This window comes from Felis catus, chromosome C1 (genome assembly GCF_018350175.1).
Source record: "Felis catus isolate Fca126 chromosome C1, F.catus_Fca126_mat1.0, whole genome shotgun sequence".
In the NCBI taxonomy this organism is placed as follows: domain Eukaryota; kingdom Metazoa; phylum Chordata; class Mammalia; order Carnivora; family Felidae; genus Felis; species Felis catus.
This window is the reverse complement of record NC_058375.1, coordinates 169,841,869-169,863,964: the sequence shown is the minus strand read 5'-3', so window position 1 is coordinate 169,863,964 and position 22,096 is coordinate 169,841,869. Positions and strand designations below refer to the sequence as shown.

The following is a 22,096-nucleotide window of genomic DNA, read 5'->3' as shown; positions in this document are numbered from 1 at the left end:
CATAGGAGTAGGGAGATAAGTTTGGAGGTATTTGCTAAGGTCCAAGAAATGTACTCTCTTTTGGAGAGTACTCATTTAGAGTATTAATTTAATTTTTATCAGTGATTATTACTCCCAGAAGTAACATTTATATTATTAATTTTTACTGTTATTCCTTTAAATTAATCTTTTTCCTTCCCAAAGTTGATTCTGTTGCAATTTCAATGTAATTTTTTTCCTATTACATTTTTGTTCTTTAGCATCTTTAGTATTCTAATAATTTATTCCTATAATATTTTATAAATTTCTGTATAGTAACTTCTCAGAATCATCCTAATTGAATGGTTTTACAGAATTGTTTTAATACTATAATATCATACAGATTGTAGAATTTAATAGATACAACACTGTTTCTAAAAGCTACAAAAAATATATTTGCTAGTATAAAATTGATAATATTTTACCACAAATTAAAATATAGATAGCTTTTTAAAAAACGTGTAGGTTTTTGGTTTGCATACCTATTTATTTCTTAATTTAACTTTAGTAACCATAAATGAAATAATTTAAAAATTCGGTAAGGAAGATTCATAAAGTAACATTCCCTTGTGCACTATTTTGCCTAGTTTACTGATACATTATTAGCTGATTACTGATAATATCTAGCACTTACTAATCACTTACAAACTAAAATGTACTAAATTTTAAGATTTCATAAAACATTCATCTCATTTTTTCTTAGTTAAAATGAATATTTTGGTTCAGCTGCTATTGTAATATGGGTCTCTTCATAATTCCAGAGAAAAAAAATGTATTAAAAATAATTTCATTATCTTTAGTTTCCTTTAATATTTAGGAGCAAGTATGCTAAGCAGGCTATTCAATATCATTAACAGTAATCGGCGTAGTGATTTCTCACAGTGCCCATCTGAAAAATGCAATTTAATTAAGGACCCATAATTTTCAGCAAGTACCTCTAATATGCTTTGGTTAAAAAAAAAAACATCCAGTCATACCACCTTTAAGTAAAATATCTTTGACACAAGATTATAATGCAAGTTTACCACACACCTTTTATTTAGCTTACTCCAGTGGCCATGCCACAGAATGAAAATAAAATATGATTTCCAGTATAAGTGACTTTTCTACCTATCTATACTGAGCAATGAAGCCTTTCCTGTGGTAACTTATTTCCAACTTACTGTGAGAATGAGTTATTCATGCATAGGTTTTGTGATATGGTCACTGTATTTATAGCTCAGATTTAAATTTGATCAAACTTTCAATAGCTGCGTCTACAATATGTTGTAGTGTCAGGGTCCCAAAAGCTTAAACAGAGAATTGCACTCACGTTAGCATCTTGACTTCTCTGGGGTTCTTATGATGATAGGTTGGCACAGTGAAGTGGTCTAAGTGTAAGCTTTAGGAGCAGGAACTCTTGGTGTTGAATCTTATCTCTGCCATGTACCAGCTACCTATGTGACTGGGAAAACCCCAATCTCCTCTGGTGTGAAATAATAATACCCCCTATATAAAAGCACCTAGGACACTACTTGGGACACTACTTAGGACACTACTAGGACACTAGGACACTACTTAGGACACTACTTATTCAGGACTTACCTGAATAAATAGTGGTTGTTTTAATAATAGCAAATACTGCATTTAAAATTAATTTTGGGAAACACAGGGGTGGCTCAGTCAGTTAAGTGGCCAACTCTTGATTTTGGCTCAGGTCACAATCTCAATTAGTTGTAATCTGGCCCTGCATTGGGCTTTGCACTGGGCTGGGCCTGGAGCCTGCTTGGGATTCTCTTCCCTTTCTCTGCCCCACCCCCTCCTCAAAATAAATAAATAAAATTTAAAAAATAAGTAAAATAAAAGTATTTTTTTAGATTTGTCAGGATACTTTCAGAAATAAAAACAATATTTAGGAATTATGAGTAGGGGAGGGTTGTACGTGTGGGTGGGGAAAGCAGGAGAGTTGTTAAACAGCATCATTCACAGATCGCTCTCCTGGGAACTTCCTAAAGCCATTAGAGTTAAAGGATGAAGTAAAGTCAAAGTTTGCGAGCTCTTTTATATTTAAAAAGTAGCATATTTTTGCTCATATACATTAAGAAAAATAAAATTTAAGTAGTAATATTTGAAGAAATGTTTTACTTGAGAATCATCAAGGGCCAAATAAACCTTTCTTCTTTTGATGACTCCACAGGGATCTTCGGAACCTAGTGATTGAAATGGTTTTGTCTACAGACATGTCAGGTCACTTCCAGCAAATTAAAAATATAAGAAACAGTTTGCAGCAGCCTGAAGGGTAGGTTATTTTCTTTCATAATGTTAAAGTTTGGTGGGCTTAGATTCAGAAAAGACTGTAATTGATATTGGGGCACCTGGGTGGCTCAATCTGTTAAGTGTCTGACTCTTGGTTTTGGCTCAGGTCATGATCTCAGGGTGGTGGAATTTAGCCCTGCATCAGGCTACACGTTGAGTGTGGAGCCTGCTTAAGATTCTCTCTCTCTCTCTCTCTCTCTCTCTCTCTCTCTCTCTGTCCTGCTGCCCTCCCCCCTCCCCCCCCCCCCCCCCGCTTATGATCTCTCTGTAAAATAAAAATAAAAATTAGGGACGCCTGGGTGGCTCAGCTGGTTACGTGTCCAACTTCAGCTCACATAATGATCTCGCCGTTCCAAAGTTCAAGCCTTGCGTTGGGGTCTGTTCTGACAGCTCAGAGTCTGGAGCCTGTTTCAGATTCTGTGTTTCCCTCTCTCTCTGCCCCTCCCTTGCGTGTATTCTCTCTCTCTCTCTCTCTCTCTCTCTCTCTCTCTCTCTCTCTCTCTCTGTCTCTCTCTCTCCCTCTCTCTCTCTCAAATACATAAATATTGAAAATTTTTTCAAAAAATAAAAAGTAAATATTTTTTTAAAAAAGACTATAACTGGTTACTTTGCCCTAATAATTTGAACATGTCCTTGATTTGACAGGATTGACAAAGCCAAAACGATGTCCCTGATTCTCCATGCAGCAGACATCAGCCACCCAGCCAAATCCTGGCAGCTGCACCACCGGTGGACCATGGCCCTAATGGAGGAGTTTTTCCTACAGGTGCCTCTTTCACACTATGTGCACATGTTTTTGGAAATAGTAACTATGCATATTGACATGCACCTTTTTTTGTTCCAAATTCAGGGCTTGTGACTTACTATTTATCTTTCAGATAAATGTATTTCCTAATCCTACGTAGTATACTATATATTTTAAAGAGAGTTAAATCTTGGATCTCAGATGCCACTCTTAGGAAAGAAAGAAACAAACAAATTAGTATTGTTGTCTGCTGTTAAGAGGTAAAATGTTAGAGTAGAAACATCAAATATCTTTCATCATTAAATGGGAAAGGGGAGAAAATACAGCACTGCTGCGTCATCTTGTTGGTTATAACTTAGTCATATATGCATAGTTGCAAGGAAGACTGAGAAATACAATTTTGCGTTAGATGGATGTGTGCTTTGTAAAAAGTGGATTATTATATGAAAAAACAAGCCTAGCCATGGGGAATGGCCAGTGGTCTCTACCACAAGTATACTTTTTTTAAAATAGTCCACTCCGACCTGAGGTACCACAATACAATCGTGATGCTAACCGCCCAGAGTTAGCATCAGACCCCACAAGGTGAAGGCTCAGTCTTCCGTAAGAGTGGCTCTAGTTCAGATGCCAACATCAAGTGGGGCCCCAGGACACCAGCCCTTCTGACCACTGGTTATAAATTCAGGATTCCCATGACCCTCCTCAGGTCTGACAATTTGTTACAATGATTCAAATAACTCAAGAAAGTTACAGTTTTAATTATAAAGAATACAGTAAGAAAGGGCCAATTGACATTATACCTATTTTGAAGACATAAAGACCAAATACATTACTATATTTGGATGACTCTGTTTTCTGTTTCCCATTGTCAATGAATATGCTATATGGTTTCACTTTGAAATAGCATAGCATGGTCCTAGAGAAAGTTACTCAGTAGCATCTTCCAAATTTAAGTATTTTCATACTAAAAATAGTCTTAAAATATTTTTAATACATTTTGTGGTAAACACACACACACACACACACACACACACACACACACACAAATGTTAAAACTTATCCAGTTCTAGAACTGTGTGTTATGGCCAATTAAAAATTACAATTTCATGTATTCAACCAAACACTAGTCAGAAAATGGTAAATCTAAAGAGAACTTAGAGATTTTTAAGAACAATTTTCTCATATTATAAATGAAAGAACAGAAACATGAAGAGATAAAATGACTTTGCTCAAGTTGAGACACAATTTTTAAGTATTTTAAATGATCATTAAACCACAATATGTGAAGTTCTGTGGAATGCAGCTGAAGCAATGCTTAGAGGAAATTGTATAGCTCTAAATGCTCACATTAGAAAAGAATAACAGTACTTGTATCAATGATTTGAAGAAGTTAGGGAAATAAAACCAAAATAAGTTGATGGAAGGAAGTAAAAATATAAAAGCAGAAATTAATGAAACAAAACAAAAACAACAAAAATTAACAAGGAAAGCAGTTTGTTCTCAGAAAAAATAATAAGATTGTTAGCAAGTTTAAAAAGAGAAAAAAACATGGGTGCCTGGTAGCTCAGAGTTGGTTAAGCGTCTGACTCTTGGTTTCAGCTCAAGTCATGATCTCGTGGTTTGTGAGTTCAAGCCCTGCATCGGGATCTGAGCTGACAGCGGGAGTCTGCTTGGGATTCTTTCTCTCTGCCCCTCTCCCACTTGCTTTCTCTCTGAAAATAAATAAATAAACTTAAAAAATGTCTTTAAAAAAGAAAAAGAGAAAAAAAACACAAATCATAAGTAAAAGAGGAGTTGTCATTATGGACTCTACATATAACAAAAGGGTAAGGAATTTTAGGCATAATTTATGTTTTAACACATTTGACAACTTAGGAGAAATTGTCAAATTCTTGAAAGATATAAAATACCAAAGCAAACATAAGAAAAATTGTAATTTGTATATCCATATACCTATTTTTAAACACTGAATTTGTATTTTAAGATCTTCCCATGAAGAAAAATTCAGGCTTAGGTGGTTTCAATTCTTAATTCTTCTTTCAGTTCTCAATTCAAGTGAGAGATGGTGAGTTCTCTCAAACTTCTCAAAAAGAAATAATGCCAGTCTCACACAGATTATTTCATAACACAGAGCGAGAAGGAAAATTGTCAGTATAACCCTGACAAAAGCTGACAAAGATTTTGCAAGTAAAGGATATTATACACCCATATCTATCATGAACCTAGGTGGAAAATTTCTTTAAATATTAGCAAATCCAACCTAGCAATATAGTAAAAGAGTGCATATTATGACTTGGGTTGATTTCAGTAAAAAATCACTTAAAATAATTTACTATACTAAAAGAAAAAAATCCTACTATTATCTCAATAGACGCAGAGAAAGTATTTGACAAAGTTCAAAAGACACTAATTACAAAACTTTCTGCAAACTAGAAGTAGGGGACCTCTCCCATTGTGGTAAAAGGTGTCTATAGCTTACATAATATTTCCTGGGGAAATACTGAACACTTTCATGCTAAGTTCCAGGTATCTGCTCTTACCACTTCCTTTCAACATTGCATTTGAAGCTCTAGCCATTACGATATATAAAAGAAAGAATAGATTGGATAAAAATAAAAAGAACTGTCTTTATTTGCACAAATATGAGCTTCTACATAGAAATTTAAGGAATCTATAAAAAAGCTACTGGAACTGATAAATGAGTTTAACAGGGCTATAGGATCAATTGTAGTTCTGTATACTATCAACAAACAACTTGCAAATAAAAAATTAAATACAATATGACTTATAAAAGCATAAAAACAAAAAATATTTGGTAATACATTTAATTAAATGCATATAATGCCTGAACACTGAAAACCACAGAATATTGAGAAATTTTTAAAAATCTGTCTATGTAGATTGAGAGATATACCATGTTATGGATTAAAAGATTTAATATTGTTAAGATGTCAATTCTATGAGGGGCACCTGGGTGCCTCAGTTGGCTAAGCGTCTGACTCCAACTCAGGTCATGATCTCATGGTTTGTGAGTTTGAGCCCCACATTGGTCTGTCTGCTGTCAGCATAGAACCTGCTTCAGATCCTCTGTCCCCCTCTCTCTGCCTCTTGTCCCCTCTCTCTCTCAAAATAAATAAACATTAAAATTTTTTTTAAAAGATGTCAATTCAAAAAATTGATTAATATACCTAGCCTAATCCTTATCAAAAACTGTTAACAGACTTCTTTGTAGTAGTTGAAAGAAAAGCTGATCCTAAAATTGACATGGAAATGTAAGAATCTAGATATAATCAAAACAATTTTGAAAAAGATTAAGAAAGTTGGAAAATTTACACCTTCTTATCACATGACTTAGTAGAAAGTTAAAGTCATCAAGGCAGTGTGTTATTGACATGGAGTCAGGCAAATAGATCAATAAAATAGAATAGTGATTCCAGAAACAGTCCCATACTTATACGATCATTTGATTTTCTACAAAAGCAATAAGATAGTTAAACAGTGAAAAGAAAGTTTATAAATGGCAATGGACTGATACTATTAAATATATGGGAGAAAAGGAGTTTTATCCCTTATGTATACCATATATAAATATTAATTCAAGATTGACTCCAGCCTTAACACAAAACCTAAACCTATGAAGTTTCTAGAAGAAAGCTCAGGAGAATATCTCTCTAATCTTAGGGGTAGCCAAATATTTCTTAGAAAAGACACGTAAAGCACTGCCTAAAAACGAAAAAAAAAAAAAAGTGGTAAAGTGGACAAGAATGAATTTTAACACTTCTCTTCCAAAAATACCATTAAGGCAAGCCATAGAGTGAGAGAAAATATTTGTACTACAAATATCTGTCCAAGCGCTTGTTCACAAATTGCATAAACTCCTACAAATCAGTAATAAAAAAAATCAGCCTAATTTGATCAGCCACCTCGTTAAAAAGTACACAAATTGGTAATAAATACATACAAGTATACTCAATATCATTGCTTATCAAAGGATTGCACATTAAAATCACAGTAAGATACATCTACATCCTCACCATAATAACCAAAGTTAAAAGGACTGAAAATATTAAGTGTTTTTTATTATGTGGAGCAACTGGAAGTATCAGACATTGCTGGTAGGAATATAAATAATTACAACTCCTGTGAAAACTACTGGCTAGCGTCCATGAAACTTAATGAAACTAACATAAGACTTAATATCCCTATGACCCAGCATGCCAACCCACAGGTGTATAACTCGGATAAATTAGTGCTTATGCCCACCAAATGTGGAATAGTCACAACAGTATTACTTATTATAGCCCTATACTAGAAACAGTCCAAATTTGCATCCAAAATAGAAATGAATAAATAAATAATGGCATAGTCATACAATGGAATATCATACAACAATAAAAAAATGGACTACTAATACAAACAACAATAAATCTCAAAAAAAACATACTATATGATTCCATTTATATGAAGTTCAAAATTGGCAAAATTAACCTATGATGATTAAAATCTGAACAATGGGTGCCTGTAGGAGGTGAGATTCACTGGAAACAAGGGAATTTCTGGAAGTGATGGAAGTGTTTTATATCTTGCATGTTAATTACATAAATATGTTCATAATTTATGCACTTAAATTTTGCACATAAATTTTTCCTTGATTTAAAGAAGAATATAGCAGAATGACTTAAAGAACTCTAAAAGAGGCTCCTGGATGGTTCAGTCCAACTTCGGCTCAGGTCATGATCTCGTGGTTTGTGACTTTGAGCCTCTCATCGGCTCTGTGCTGACAGTTCAGAGCCTGGAGCCTGCTTTGGATTCTGTGTCTCCCTCTCTCTGTGTCCCTCTCCCACTAGCGCTCTGTCTCTCTTTCTCTCTCAAAAACAGATAAACATTAAAAAAATTTTTTAAAGAATTCTAAAAAATACCCTGTTAATATAAGTCTGCAATAAATTCCAGCAACTCTTGAAAATTATTGTTAGATATCCAAATAGTATCTTGACTTATATTCTCCCTATTTTTTATTAATTTCAAACCAGACAAAGATTACCTGACAGAATCATGAGAGTAATGAATTTAATGAAATTGAGTCAAGATGTTTTCAAGATTCACTACCTTATTCTTGAATTTTCTAGAAAGGTGACTGCTATTAATAATGAAGCTTCTAACACGCAGTCATTTTTCACATCTGAAATTCAGGGTAGAGGTAAACCGTTCCATAAGGCTACTTAGTTCCTCTGTCATTCTCAGCGCCTGATAAGCAGTGAGTCAGATATCTAAATAGAGATAAAAATGCATGCAGCACAAAAGGTCAAGTCTTGGAATAGGTATAACATCATGATATTTGGAATGTTTTTGTGATCTGAATTTTTCAGACTGTGTTACTTAGAGTATGAAAATGTCAGGTTTTTCATTTGTTTTTTTGACGGGATTCTTGATGGGCAACAATAGGCATTTGTGTCATCCCAAAATGTTCAGAAATGACTGTCTTTTCTTGAATGACCTTAATATATAAGGCAAGAAACTTACAGCTCTGAGACGAGTAAGCATACAGGTTAAGGTGGACCATTATAAAATCAAATTATCCCTGTTGGTGTTCCCTCTTCAACTATGAAATTCCTTTCAGACTGTAATAAGTTGATTTGGGATTTGAGCTTTTAATAATGGAATCTTATATTTCGCAGTCTCTGGACTTTTAAAAGTAAGTGACTTTCAAATCCCCTGCAGAAATATATAGAGCAAAACAGGAGAATGTGATGTGAAAGGTCAGAACAAGTGAGTCTGTACTACCAACAAACATGGTTACAAGCAAAACAAGTTTATCTTTATGAGACTTATGCTAATGTATGACATTGATGCCAACAGCTAAAATGTTTCTGTGCATTCAGTTAACTAAATGAATCTCCCAGTACTCTTACTCTGCCATATCCCATATATTAGCCTTTTGGAGGTGTGCATATATGTGTGCATGTATGCACATATAAATTTACACACACAGAAACGTATATGTGTATATGTATGTGTATACATACATATATTTACATACATAACTCTTAATGTTTCAGAAAAATCCAGAGGAATTTTGAGATGTGTTGACTTCTAAGTCAATTTCTTATTAATTTTTCTACTAAGTTCATTTTCTCCAACAAAAGGGATTAAATAGGCATTACGAATTTTTAAAACACACCGTATTTCTGGAGGAGAAATCAATGCAAACCAAGTTATTTGCATTATTCTTTAAAATTTCATCAGTGTTACCCCAACTCTTGGTGTTGGCAAGATAACAAGAAGTTAATACAAATAAAGTTAAAAGAAATACTTCCTGCTACTAAAATTTGTTTCTGCTTCATATTATACAAACCTAATAACTAAGTGAATTTTTCCTTTTTCAGCTGGTTGTTTTGTGTTACATGAAAAAAAATTGACAGTTATGTAAAATCTATATTTACCAATAGGTACTACCTTTTCAAAAAAGGAGAAACAAATAATTGGAATTACAAGTTTTGGGGAGCATGACAAAACAATTATTTTATCCTAAATTGTATACTGTCAGGCCCCTTTATGTTCTTCAAAATTACAAGAAGTAGTGTGAAGTGTGTTATTTCAAAATAGATTGTATTCCCCATAGTAATATGGGAAATCTATTATTTAGTAATGTATTTAGTTAGGGCAACCTCAGCCAAGGATCTGGCATCAAAAATTCAGACACAACCACCACCAAAAATTGATAAATGTAAAGAACCATAGCTATGAGCCCGTATAATAAGTTAAAATTTAAAAATCAAAGCTCATAGTTTTAAGAGGCATGCAAGGATACTAATGTCCTATACAATATTTATAACTCACAAAATACAATCATACAATATAAATCTTGCTGCAAGTGAATATGTTAGCTATAGTAATCATTAAACATTTAAACAGTTTTGATGGCTTCCTAGAATTTAGAAGGACAATTTTTAGCAAGAATGAAAGAAGGTAATTAGATGGCCTAAATCCCTTAAATAAGTTGTCCAAAGAATGTAAACTATTGCTTCTTCCCCTTCTCCTTCAGTTAAATGTCCCTGTAGAACTTGTGACCCCTCAAATTCACCTTTGGCCTTGTAGTGGCCCCCAAGTCTGTGGTCAGGAGCTTCCTGTATGTTTGTTGTTGGTGTTGCTTCTGTGATTATAACTTGTTTTCAATGCAAGAAGTTTCTCAAGATTTCTATACTTCACTATTTTGTCTTCAGTTTTTGAAAGCTATAGAAATTCTTTGGCTTCAGATAAAATGCAAAAAAAAAAAGTGCCATTAAGTCACTGGATTTGACAACTTGTTGACCACTACCAGAGCATTTCATACTGTTAGGAAAGCATAAAAATATTACTGGTCTTTGTCATGGCCTTTCAAAGAAGCAACCTCAACGGCCTCCAAGGGAATTGCTGATACAGGGACAAGTCTGAGCACATCAGGCTGCCTTGTGTTTCCACATTTCTGGGGTCACTTTCTCCCCTTTCCCACCTGCAGGGTCATCCCCAAGAAAAGATGCAGGATCCAGGAGCACAATTGGGTGACATTGGTTAATTGAGGTCAGTGGCCTTAGGGCCCTGTAATTTTATTCCAACCACTGTACAAGTCAATACACCAGAACATATGTATATTTGGTATTTTACTGATTTTTGAAAGTATATTTTGGCCTCCTGAAGGCAGCAACCTCAAATGAAAGCACATCCTCCAAGAGAAAACTAGATGACTTACACAATGTCTGTTGCCTTGACCCCAGATTTCATTGTTAGGGAGAGTAAACGCTCCCAATTCAGGGACCCAATAAGGAAAATTTTAACGTTTATTAAATTTATACTCAGGGATCCCAACTTTCTCTTTACATATCTTTCCCTCTCCCCTAGTAGTACCCCCCTGTCGTACTGGGTTTGTGGTGCCCCCATAGTCTGGCTATAGGGCCTCCTACTAATCTTGCCCTCATGGTCTTAATTCACCCTAAAGAATAACACCCTGAAATATTTATAAATAAATTAAATAATTAATGTGCTTTAGTATTCAATGTGCTTTAGCAGTGGAAATTTAATACCCTAATTCAATTGTGGAATATAAGAAGCAAATAGAATATAAAATTTCTCCCTCCAAATATAGGGCGGTGGACCCTATATATATCTGTCAAGTGCCTAGGTCCTATATGAAAATGTTGCCATCTAGCATTCTATAAAATTTAGCTCATAGAAGGGAAATCACCACAATGCCTTTTTCAGGCCCAAATTATCATTTTTGGATCAAACAAAGAACTCCTATTATATAGTATAAAAATATACATATTAAAATATCAGATAGCAGCCCCCTAATCAATAAAACCAGTTATATAGGCATAGATCAGATAAGTGTCTACAATATCACATTTCCCATGAAGTCTATGAGGAGCTTTATTTCTATTTTAACAATAGTAATATTATTATTTATATTTTAATATAAACAATGATATTATTCTTGCACGTTATTCTCATTATGTTAAAGATCAAATGCATAATAGTCTTCAAATACAGCCCTCATTCAGATTGCCTTATTTCTATTAGTGGCACCAAAGACTCCTTTTCATTCAGGTTTGAAGCCCAAGATTCATCTTTAATTCACTTCAAGCAATCCCCCACACTGCCGACAAATCAATATTTCAAAAGTAAAAGTCCTGTCATGTCAGTTTCCTGCTAGAAAACTGGGGAGGTCCTGAGGACAGGGGTGGGGAGCCAATGCCTCTCCATTACATGCTCAATTAAGTACCAGTCATTTATCCCGTGGTTTAAAACCATCTAAGATATGCATTAGACATTATAAATACCTCACAGCTCTGTATCTTTGCTATTATGAAGTATGGTTCTTTCTAAAAAATTTTAATTCCAGTATAGCTAACATACAGTGTTATATGAGCTTCAGGTGTATAATATAGTGAATCAGCACGTCTATACGGAGCTCAGTGCTCATCATGGTAAGTGTACTTTTAATCCTCTTCACCTGTATGAAGTATGCTTCTTACTAGCTAATATTGAATGACCATTTACTAAATATTAGGCAGTGTAGCCTTCACATAAATTATCTTTGATAACCTCAGGATAGTCCTACTAGGTAGGTACTATTATATCTTTATTCCTAACTTGAGTTAACCAAAATTACCAAGTGAGGTAACATATGAGGAAAATTCATTCCATCAAGTTTGTGATATGTCTGAAATAAAAGAGAGCCAGATGAAAAGCAGTGATTGAAGTGTGTATCTTGTAACTCTGAGGCTAATGGCACTAATAATTCCTTTCCCTCTGTCCCTTAAGCTGGGTGTAAATATTAACTCCAAATGGAATGGGTGTTGTTATTCTCTAAGGAAGGAGCACAGCTGCTGGGAGAGGTCACAGAAATTCTACTCCCCATTTTCTCTAAGCTATGACGTAGTCAAATATTCCTGTTTACAGCTACTTTGCGTACTTCTCTGGTGACCATATCCAGATTTTTCCCCAAACAATTCTGATTTCAGACTTCCTGCTTCTTATGATCAGAGGTATGGTTTCAAGGAAATGCACCAGAAAACATTGTCAATGAATAACTTTAAAGCCAATAAAACATACTGACATGTTATTGTAAAGATCACAATGAAAAGGTGTTTAAGGAAGCAGAGGGATTGAAAATCTGAGGTCCTCAAGACAGACACTGCATTGTTACATGGGCTCCACAACACAGCAAAAGTGATGGTCCCTCCCTTTTGTCTTCTGATTCGAGAACCTGGCCACGTGTCCTAAACTGTGGTCTTACATAAGTCACCGTGTGTTCTGTGAAGGTATACAGCCAACAGCTTAGGAGAAGATAGAGCCCAAGGCATCCTTCAAATAGCCAGAAGATCAAGGTGAAGAGACACAAGTGAAGTAGCTTCTCTTTCTTTTGTAAGCACATCCCCTTGAATGCCAAGGAAAGAACCTATGTTCGATGTTGGATAAATCTTGTGATAATAAGGTTTTGCCCAGAGCAGCCACTTTTATTTTAGGAGATGAAAATCGAATCAGTTCTTGTGATGTTAAACCCAAACGTACATGGAATTCTTTAACATATGTACTCAATTAACTTACTATGGATAGGATCAAGTAATAAAAATCATTAACATTTCCATTTTCTGAGAATACGTTAAAATGATGCACACAGAATGTAAGGATGTTGAAGATACTCTTCATTTGCTGTGGGAGATTCAATTAATGTTGTTTTATAGGTGGAAAGATGTTTCAAAATATTCATATACTTTTGACTTCAAAAAATAATATAATGATGAAGTCTTCATAGTGAAGATCTGTGATGTATTTAGCATGGGGGGACAAAAAGCATGAGAATCCAAGAGCTTGATTGTTAATTAAATGCCAAATAACACACTGAGATGACTATTTTATGGCAATTGCAGAAAATTCCAAAGAGCAAAGGTTTGTCCCTTTATAATCAAGGGGTTTGTAATACCAAAGCAGAGTCTCCAGGTGCTGAAATGTTCGTTTCTTTTTCTTCAGCAATAAGTATGTCCTCAAAAGGAGACCAAGTAAAATTACACCAACTTGGACTATAGTTTTTTTTTGTTTTATAAAAAAATAAATAAATAAATAAATAAATAAATACACAGTGCCAATTAAGAAAAGAAAGATGCAACTTTTTTAGGCTTTGTATCTAGACTGCTCGTCATCTAAGCCTCTCCAGACTAAGCCTGTACTAATGAGCTTTCCTTTCCACAGGGAGATAAAGAAGCTGAGTTAGGACTTCCATTTTCCCCACTTTGTGACCGGAAGTCAACGATGGTGGCCCAGTCACAAATAGGTACTGTTGTGGAGGGTGGGCACGTGTGTGCCAGTTTTCAAATGGAGAAACCATGTTGTTTAAAGGGGCAAACATCCATGAAACTTCACACTCCTAACAAATTTGATGTTTAGACTGATCTATATGGTGCTAAATGATAAGGATTTTGAAAAATTCTCACAAAATGGATTCAATCAAGCAGTATTAGTAAATGTAATTGTTATTCTATTTACAACCTTCTTACAAATGACAGGCTTTCTTCTTGTTTAAGAGACAGCTTTTTTTTTGTATTGTGTTGCTGATTATTGTAATCTGTAATGTAATCCTTTGCATATAGAACAATTCAATGAAAATGTTAATATATCTGTCCCGTTATCACTAGGTTCGCATAATATATTCAATATGCCAGTTTACATTCCTTTGGAAAAAAATTCTTATGATATAAGAAGATAAACCAACAAGTTCAACCCATTATTATAACATATGGTTGCTATGCTGCATGCTCCAAGTGTTTGTAATGGTTATCCCCTGAGCCAGCACCTTCATTACTGAACTGCAAGATTAATAAACATTAGGATTGCCGCCTTACCTCTCTAGCTGCTCCAGTACCACCTCCAACAGAGCAGTAGTCAACTGTCAGAAAGAGTCTCGCTCTGACCTTTGCCCCTTCCCATCCAAGTTCCAACAGCTGCTTTTCTAGCCACCATAACACTGGTACCTACCATTGTTTAGCAGCTGTGAGCATAACAGGCTAAGGACCTCCTCAGAGAAACTGGAAAGAATGGAGGTGTCTGAGGCTTGTTGCTGTAATATAAATTGCTACCCTGTTAGCAAGGTGACACCTCATTTGATAGTCTCCGAATTCCAGGCATTGAAAACTACAGACAGAACTTGAAATAGCCTACTGGTGGCCAATGAACATTGCTTTGAGTGGAAGGTATCAATTAAAACACAAAACTATTCAAGTTCTCTTGAATTAAAAATGCACCTTAATGTATAACATGACTAAGCCAGTTACTTAAAATGCGAATTCCTTTTATCTGTGTATCTGATGGATGGAATACTCTTCAAATGTGGATCTTTCTGGGTACAGTATCACTTTAAAAGCTTCCCTCCAATTTTCTCTTATATTCAGATGATCGTCCATAGCTCCCAGGTGTGTTTAAGACCACAAGCACTTGATTTCCAGTGCCATACCTCTCCAGGGACACGTAGTGTTGAAATGTGTACACAGTTTAGAGTGTGTTGTCTCCTCCCCATAAACACTGGGCATTGCCCCATTCTCTCTGTGTGTCATTTCGTATCTTGACGAGTACTTTAAATTTAAAGTCTGTATTCAATCCTGACATCTCAAGGTGGTGGAAATAATGCTGTCTCCCAGAGATGTTACTGTTCTCTTTACTGATTTGACAGAACACACCCACGTGCAGTGAACTAACGCTTTACATCCAGAGAATAATAAACAGCAATTTGAAATATTAACACACTGGCAGGAAGCTCTGACTGATATAGTCAGAGGGGGCAAAAAAGTGGGTGCCTTCCTGTGGCCTGAGAAGCAACTTCAATTCTCTTGTTTCTTTGAAGCTTAGATATTATTTTTTGTTGGTCAATAATAAATTCAACAAACAAGTGGAATCCTTTCATAAAAGTAATGATCCCTGTCGCTGAGAGGAAAATATAATCATTCTGGTTAGACTTGAATTTATTGTGAACAAGAGTATAAAAACTGAATATTAAATAGGAAAGCCAATATACTTATCAAGCTTAAATTGCATCACTTCCACTGCTTGAGAGATCATTTTATAGAGCTATTAAACTGTTTCTAAAGATTGTGTTATTGGGTTAAAAATAATTTCAGTGGGTAAACCAAACCAGTATGTAGCTGATGCTTTCTATCCGATGCATCAGACTCTTCATTATTACAGATTTTAGAGTTCAGAAAATTGTAGTGTTTCAATTCATCTCTCTCTCTCTCTCTCTCTCTTTTTTTTTTTTTTTTTTGCTTTTGTAGGTTTCATTGACTTCATAGTAGAGCCAACATTTTCTCTTCTGACAGATTCAACAGAGAAAATTATTACTCCTCTTATAGAGGAAGCCTCAAAAACAGAAACTCCTTCCTATGGGGCAAGCAGGTTTGGTATTTTCTCTTTTTTTTGCGTCTTTTTTTTTTTTTTTTAATGATTATCTTCATTATCTCTCTAGGTTGGAAATTCTTAGAATTATTAGATAGTATTGCCACCTAGTGGCTCTCTATTATATTGCACCTGCCTTTGAAATTCACTTCATGTCCACTACAAAATATATCAAAGTACTAACAAAGTACTAACTAACTAATATATCAAAGTACTAATGAATATAACACAAGAGTATTCAATACCAGAAGAATTAAATATCTGACTTTTGTGCAAATGTATGTATTGTGTCTTGGATGTTAACATATATAGTTGCGTTGGTTTGCTTACAAACCAGTTACAACCTACTTGTAGATCTAGAGAGATGCCTATATCAAATAAAGCTTGCGGATGATGTGAGTACAACAGATCCATATAATATCTAATGGTAACAGTAGCATCCACTGTATATGCGATCACAATATTTCAAGCTAAACATTTTTCATTGACAAATTTGTTAAGGGATATTATTTAAAACTTCCAGTTGTAGATTAATCATGCCAAATTCTTGTCTATCTGAACACACAACTTTTCCTAATAGCACACAACTAGGTTCCCAAAATGTTGCCCCAATGAGGAAATTGAGGAAAGTTTTCCTGAGAATGATTCAGGTTGGCCCCACTTAGGGCTCCAGAATCGTGATGCCCCATTTGTTATGTTCACCTGTGAACTCACCACCAAGTCAGCTCACCTCAAGTATCTGCTTTTCTAATGAGGCCTAGACACCTTATAATGCAAGAGCACTCCAACCTGCTGCTCTGGGAGTCCTTGACCAACCCAGGGAGTTCCAGCCGGAGTCCTGGCCCTCTCCATGATGGGAGAAAAGGAGGGATGTGAGCAGCCCTGATGCATGCTCAAAACTGGGCCTGAGCACCTGCCATCCTGTTTCTGCAGCTGGCTTTGTGAAGTGTTTCAGGCTTTGCTCCCTCATCCCATATCTTGACATTAGTGTTTTCTGGGCTTTTTTTTTTTTTTTTGGTTGTTACTATTAGCATATGCACCTTTATTGGGTTCACCCAGTGTTGATTTGTTTAGACGATCAAATATGAAGGGCACCATGAACGATGGAACCTATTCCCCAGACTACTCCCTTGCAAGCGTGGACCTGAAAAGCTTCAAAAACAACCTGGTGGACATCATCCAGCAGAACAAAGAGAGGTGGAAAGAGTTAGCTGCACAAGGTATAGTTGTTTATGAAGCCTTACTACTCTCTCTTTCTGTCTTAACTCTTCCTCTGGGATTTCGGATTTTTTCCCCCTAGATTTCTTCTTTTATGAAATACACAAACTTTTGCCTGTGCTTGGAATTGGCTACCCTTTGATTATTCATCACAAGGTTGGCTTATCTGTTGAAGAGATTCTGCTGTGTTTATGTCATGTGGACTGCAGAAATCTGTGTCAGTGGGTGACAGTGACATGAATGCAAAGGATGGGGCAAGAAAATGGTGACAAAACTTTATGTGACAGATTAACCTCCTGTTAATTTCTGGAAATGCTTTTGAGCCTGTGTTTTAGGCTTTGCACATGGCTTTTGTGTTGCATTAGGAATGTAACACTCAGTGTCAGAGACTTGGGTGTGTTTTTTTGTTCAGTTTTACTAAGTTACTTCTTCGGGTGACAGTTCCATTCATGCGTTGGAAAGAATCATTTGTAAGCCTTCCCTTAAAGGAAACAAATGGGAAGCTAGTGTTAGCCATTTCTGACATGTTTTCTGATTCAAGTACATTCGTTGTTTTTGTTTACAAGATATGTGAATTTGTAGCAGACATTATCTTTGTTCAGGAAATTAGCTTTCTGATTTCAAATCTGGCCCCCATCTCCCCTCATGCTCGCTCCTGTCCATAGCCCTGTGTCTCTCAGGTGCTGTACTCCCTGCACGGTGGCCTCTGGCAGCTTCTTGAAATACTCCCAGAGCCTTTGCGATGATTGTTTCTTCAGCCAAAGATTCTCCCCTTAGAGTTTTCTGCAAGGCTGAGTCCTCCTTGGCTAGCAGTTTGTAGTATGTATTTATTTTTATTTTGAAAAATAGCACTTAATTAACTCAATTTTCACATGGACCTTATAAGGTATATACTATTATTATTCCCCTTTTACAGATAAGGAAACTGAGGCAGAAGACAGTGATGTGACTTGCCCCAAATCCCACAGCTAGTAAGTGAAGGAGCTAGAATTCACTCTTTCTCCCCAGTGCAGTGCTCTAAACCTTCATGGTAGGCAGCTCCACCAGGAGGCCCTCCTTGACCATGACAAGTATGTCGTCTGTCCTATTTTTCTCTGATTAGGGCCCAGTTCAGTCGCTTCAAAGTGGTATCACTAGTCCGTAATTGATGATATTTATTTATTCCTTTTAAAGTTTATCATCTGTTTTCCACAGGGGAACATATGATTCACACAAGTTGGGACATGGTCTGTTATGTTTTCCAGTATATTCCTTAGCTCGTAGCACAGTGTTGGGCATATCATAGGCACTCAGTATATATTCATTTAATTAAATAACTACTTAATGGTGTCACATTATTTCTCCACCTCTGCTATTAGGAAATAAAAGAAATACCATTCTAATGTCTTCATCTGACTGTGTAACTGACATTTTCCTAAAAGTCTGATCTTCGTTGAGAAGAAATAGAGTTTCCCAGGCTTTGGTGGCTCTATACAGCTATCATGAGGGCCACTTCCTGTATTCCCACAGCACCACCCCCCCGCCCCCCGCCACACACACACACTCAGAATGGCCCTGTACTTAAATCCTCTACTATCATCATCTTGAAATTCTTAAAAATTTTTCAGTCTCAGTTTTATTTTATATGGGGACCTGTAATTATGTAGCTAGCCTTAGCCATTACAGAGGGTCTTTGTAATACATTATTGTCACTCAATAAAAAATATAATGCAGTACAAGACCCAGATGGCCAAACTAAAATATTGTTAAATCCATCTAATTGGAGACTTCAAATGATGAGAATTGCCCCTCTCTATGGACAATTACTGAAGCACAGTAAGATATAAATCCCAAAACTATAAGCCATCTGAAAACAGGAACAATGTCTATCTCATTGTCATGATTTTCTCAGAGCTAGCATGTCCCGGCATACTGTAGTTGCTTTAAAATTATTTAGTGAGGATAGTTTTGAATGAATGAATAAATGAATACTTAAATTCCACTTTGAATGTATTTATTCAGAAAAGAAAACAAATAGATATATTAGATATTCAGCGATGCAAGGAAGAGAGGAGGGGAGTAAGAATTCTGAAATCCCTCCTGTGTGCCAGGCATTTGACATGGATTATCCTATTTCCTCCTGCAACAATCTTCCTAACTAGAGGTGACTACTCTCATTTGCTACATATGGAAACTGAGGATCACACAGCTTCTAAGCAGTAGAGTTAAAACTGTTCTGATTCTTTACCCATTTCCCCACTGCATGCGAGCACCTCCTAGTATACTACCTTTTCAAAAAAGTTTGAAAAAGTTCACTTGAAGCCTTTATCTTCAATGAACCCCAAAAATCCAATTGACCAAAACACACTCTCCTCTAAGAAAGTTTTAATTAAAGTAAGCAACACTACGCCCCAAACATCAACCCGTCACCTGGAATCTATCTGTCATAAACCTGTGAAGGAAAACTCTTTATCAGAATTGAATTAGTGACTGCAATTTCTCCCTTTTTAATAGACTTTCTGCCACCATGCTCTACTGAATATTTTGTTGCACACAGACAGTAAACTTTAGATCTATATAAAGTTCTCAATTTACATTTCTGGAATTGAGTGATAATATCTGACTCCTATAGTTAGATAAGATACAACCAGGATTTGAACACAGGCAGCCTGGCTTTAGCAAATTAGAATCATGGATCATTTTGATAATATAATTTCCAAAGGATAGTTGTGTAGGGTACACACGTTTTGAGTAAAGCAAATACTGCCAGATTTGTTTGACTTGTAACATTGCATGGTTGGTTGCTGTTTCCAATGCAGTGGTGAACTAGATAAACTTAAAGAAATATCTCATGGTAAAAATAAATAAATAAATAAAATGCTGGGTGAAATATTGCTAACAAGAAAATGACAGAGACAGTTCTTCAAGAACTATCTCCCTGTCTCCTTGCTTGTAACAAGTAATGAAGAGTACTTTGCTTGCAACAACAAAAAATGAAAAAAAGAAAAAAAGAGAAATTGATGTCCTTAGAACCCATCCAAATAAAGATAAAACTGAAATTGAGAGAGATACAGAAACTTGGAGCCAGAATCTCTCTGGAAGGTATCTGCTTACCTTTGCTGGAGTCCTGGGTTTGCAGACTGAATTGACCACCACACAAGGTTTTTATGCCAGAAGTGCAATCACCATATTTTTAAAAAATTTTTTAACATTTATTTATTTTTGAGACAGAGAGAGGGTGTGAGCGGGGGAGGGGCAGAGAGAGAGAGAGAGAGAGAGAGAGAGAGAGAGAGAATCCGAAGTAGGATCCAGGCTCTGAGCTGTCAGTACAGAACCCGACACAGGGCTCCAACTCACAAACCATGAGATCATGACCTAAGCAGAAGTCAGACACTTAACTGACTGAGCCACCTAGGCGCCCCTGCAATGCACCATATTAAGGATCAAGGGATAAAAACCTAAGATCTTAAGAGATGCAGAAAGAACATTCAGGAAAATTCAGTGTTTATTGATTATAAAAATTATTAAAATTAGAGGAGCCTTTTTAATCTAGTATTTCTGTTTTCCTGCTTTTCTTGCCTTCATTTTTACTGCTTGGGTTGTTTATTTTTTCCATTCCAATTCATTTCCTTAATGGTGTGAAATATTTACACTTTATTCCTATTATTGTCATGATTAATTAGAAAATTTTAAATGCATAATCAATAGTAGATGACAATGAAGTTAATAACTTTACCCTTCCACAAAATAACACAAAAACCTTAGAAAGCTTTGTCTCTGATGTTCAAAAATGTTTTTAAAATAGATTTTATATTTAATAATTAAAATTTAAAAATCGTCCAAAAAATTTAAAACGTATTCTTGAAATTCAAGAATATGAGGACAACAGCTTTTTAACAACGTTTTCAAAAATCAAGGTAGTGCAGGAAGACTTTCTCAACATCTCTTGCATACTTGCATAGTTCCTCAGTTAGCCAGAGATTGGAGAGTGCTATCTAGACTTTCCATGGCTCTTCAACTGCTAGGAATTCTCTTTGAAATCCTGCTCATCTACCAGTTACCCCAAACTTGGACTGCAACCTCAGGCTTGCAAAGCTGTGCGTTTTCCCCATTTATTCTAAACCAAACCCACTGTTTTACATTGTGGAAACCAGGGGGTTTTGCCCTCTTCTTCTATCCCAAATTGAGTCTACCGCCTCTGGCAGCAAAACTGGTTTCCGGTGCCATTCTCAAGTTGAGGTTGGCAGGGAGGTTGGGAGTAAGTCCAGGCAAAAAGGTCGCCGATTGCTGTTTTCCTTACCTGAATCGCTAGCAGTTTTTCAAGAATAAATGCTTCTTAAATTGTTGTGTTGCCTTGGTTGATTTCCATTGTGGTGGAATTGTTTTTGTTAATATTTTCCAATTGTGTACTTGTTTTCTGTGGAAACACTCGACCCTTTTATGTCACTAGACCAGGAAGTCCTCTTTCTCCACATTGGGTTTTGGGAGTTATATGAGGTGATTTGTAGAATCTGCTTAGAAGTACCTAAAATAGGGACGCCTGGGTATGTCAGTCAGTTGAGTGTCTGACTTCGGCTCAGGTCATGATCTCGGGGTTCATGAGTTTGAGCCCCATGTCAGGCTGCATGCTAACAGCTCAGAGCCTGGAGCCTGCTTCAGATTGTGTCTCCTGTCTTTGCCCTTCCCCCACACTCTCTGTCTCTCTGTCTCTGTCTCTGCCCCCCCCCCAAAAATAAACATTAAAAAAATAATAAAAAAAAGAAGTACCTAGAATAGTAGCACTATATGAGTTGACTGTTATTATAATTATTATTGGGGCTCCTGGATGGCTCAGTCAGTTAAGCACGTGTTTAGCTCCAGTCATAATCTCGCAGCTCATGGGTTCCAGCCCCGCGTCCAGCTTTGTGCTGACAGCTCAGAGCC

At 36.0% G+C, this 22,096-nt stretch overlaps 1 protein-coding gene across 8 annotated transcripts in view; it reads left to right on the top strand.

Annotated features, from left to right (window-relative positions):
- The window catches only part of PDE1A (phosphodiesterase 1A), a 328,273-nt gene that overhangs the window by 279,767 nt on the left and 26,410 nt on the right, over positions 1–22,096 (top strand). For 6 of the 8 annotated variants that reach the window (XM_011285382.4, XM_011285381.4, XM_011285384.4 and 3 more), the window contains 5 exons: positions 2,195–2,296; positions 2,959–3,079; positions 13,784–13,865; positions 15,856–15,976; positions 17,036–17,196. In XM_011285382.4, the coding sequence (XP_011283684.1) occupies positions 2,195–2,296; positions 2,959–3,079; positions 13,784–13,865; positions 15,856–15,976; positions 17,036–17,196 (587 nt within the window). The remainder of the gene's footprint in view (positions 1–2,194; positions 2,297–2,958; positions 3,080–13,783; positions 13,866–15,855; positions 15,977–17,035; positions 17,197–22,096) is intronic. The other 2 variants (XM_011285385.4, XM_003990917.6) reach the window with 1 other exon arrangement.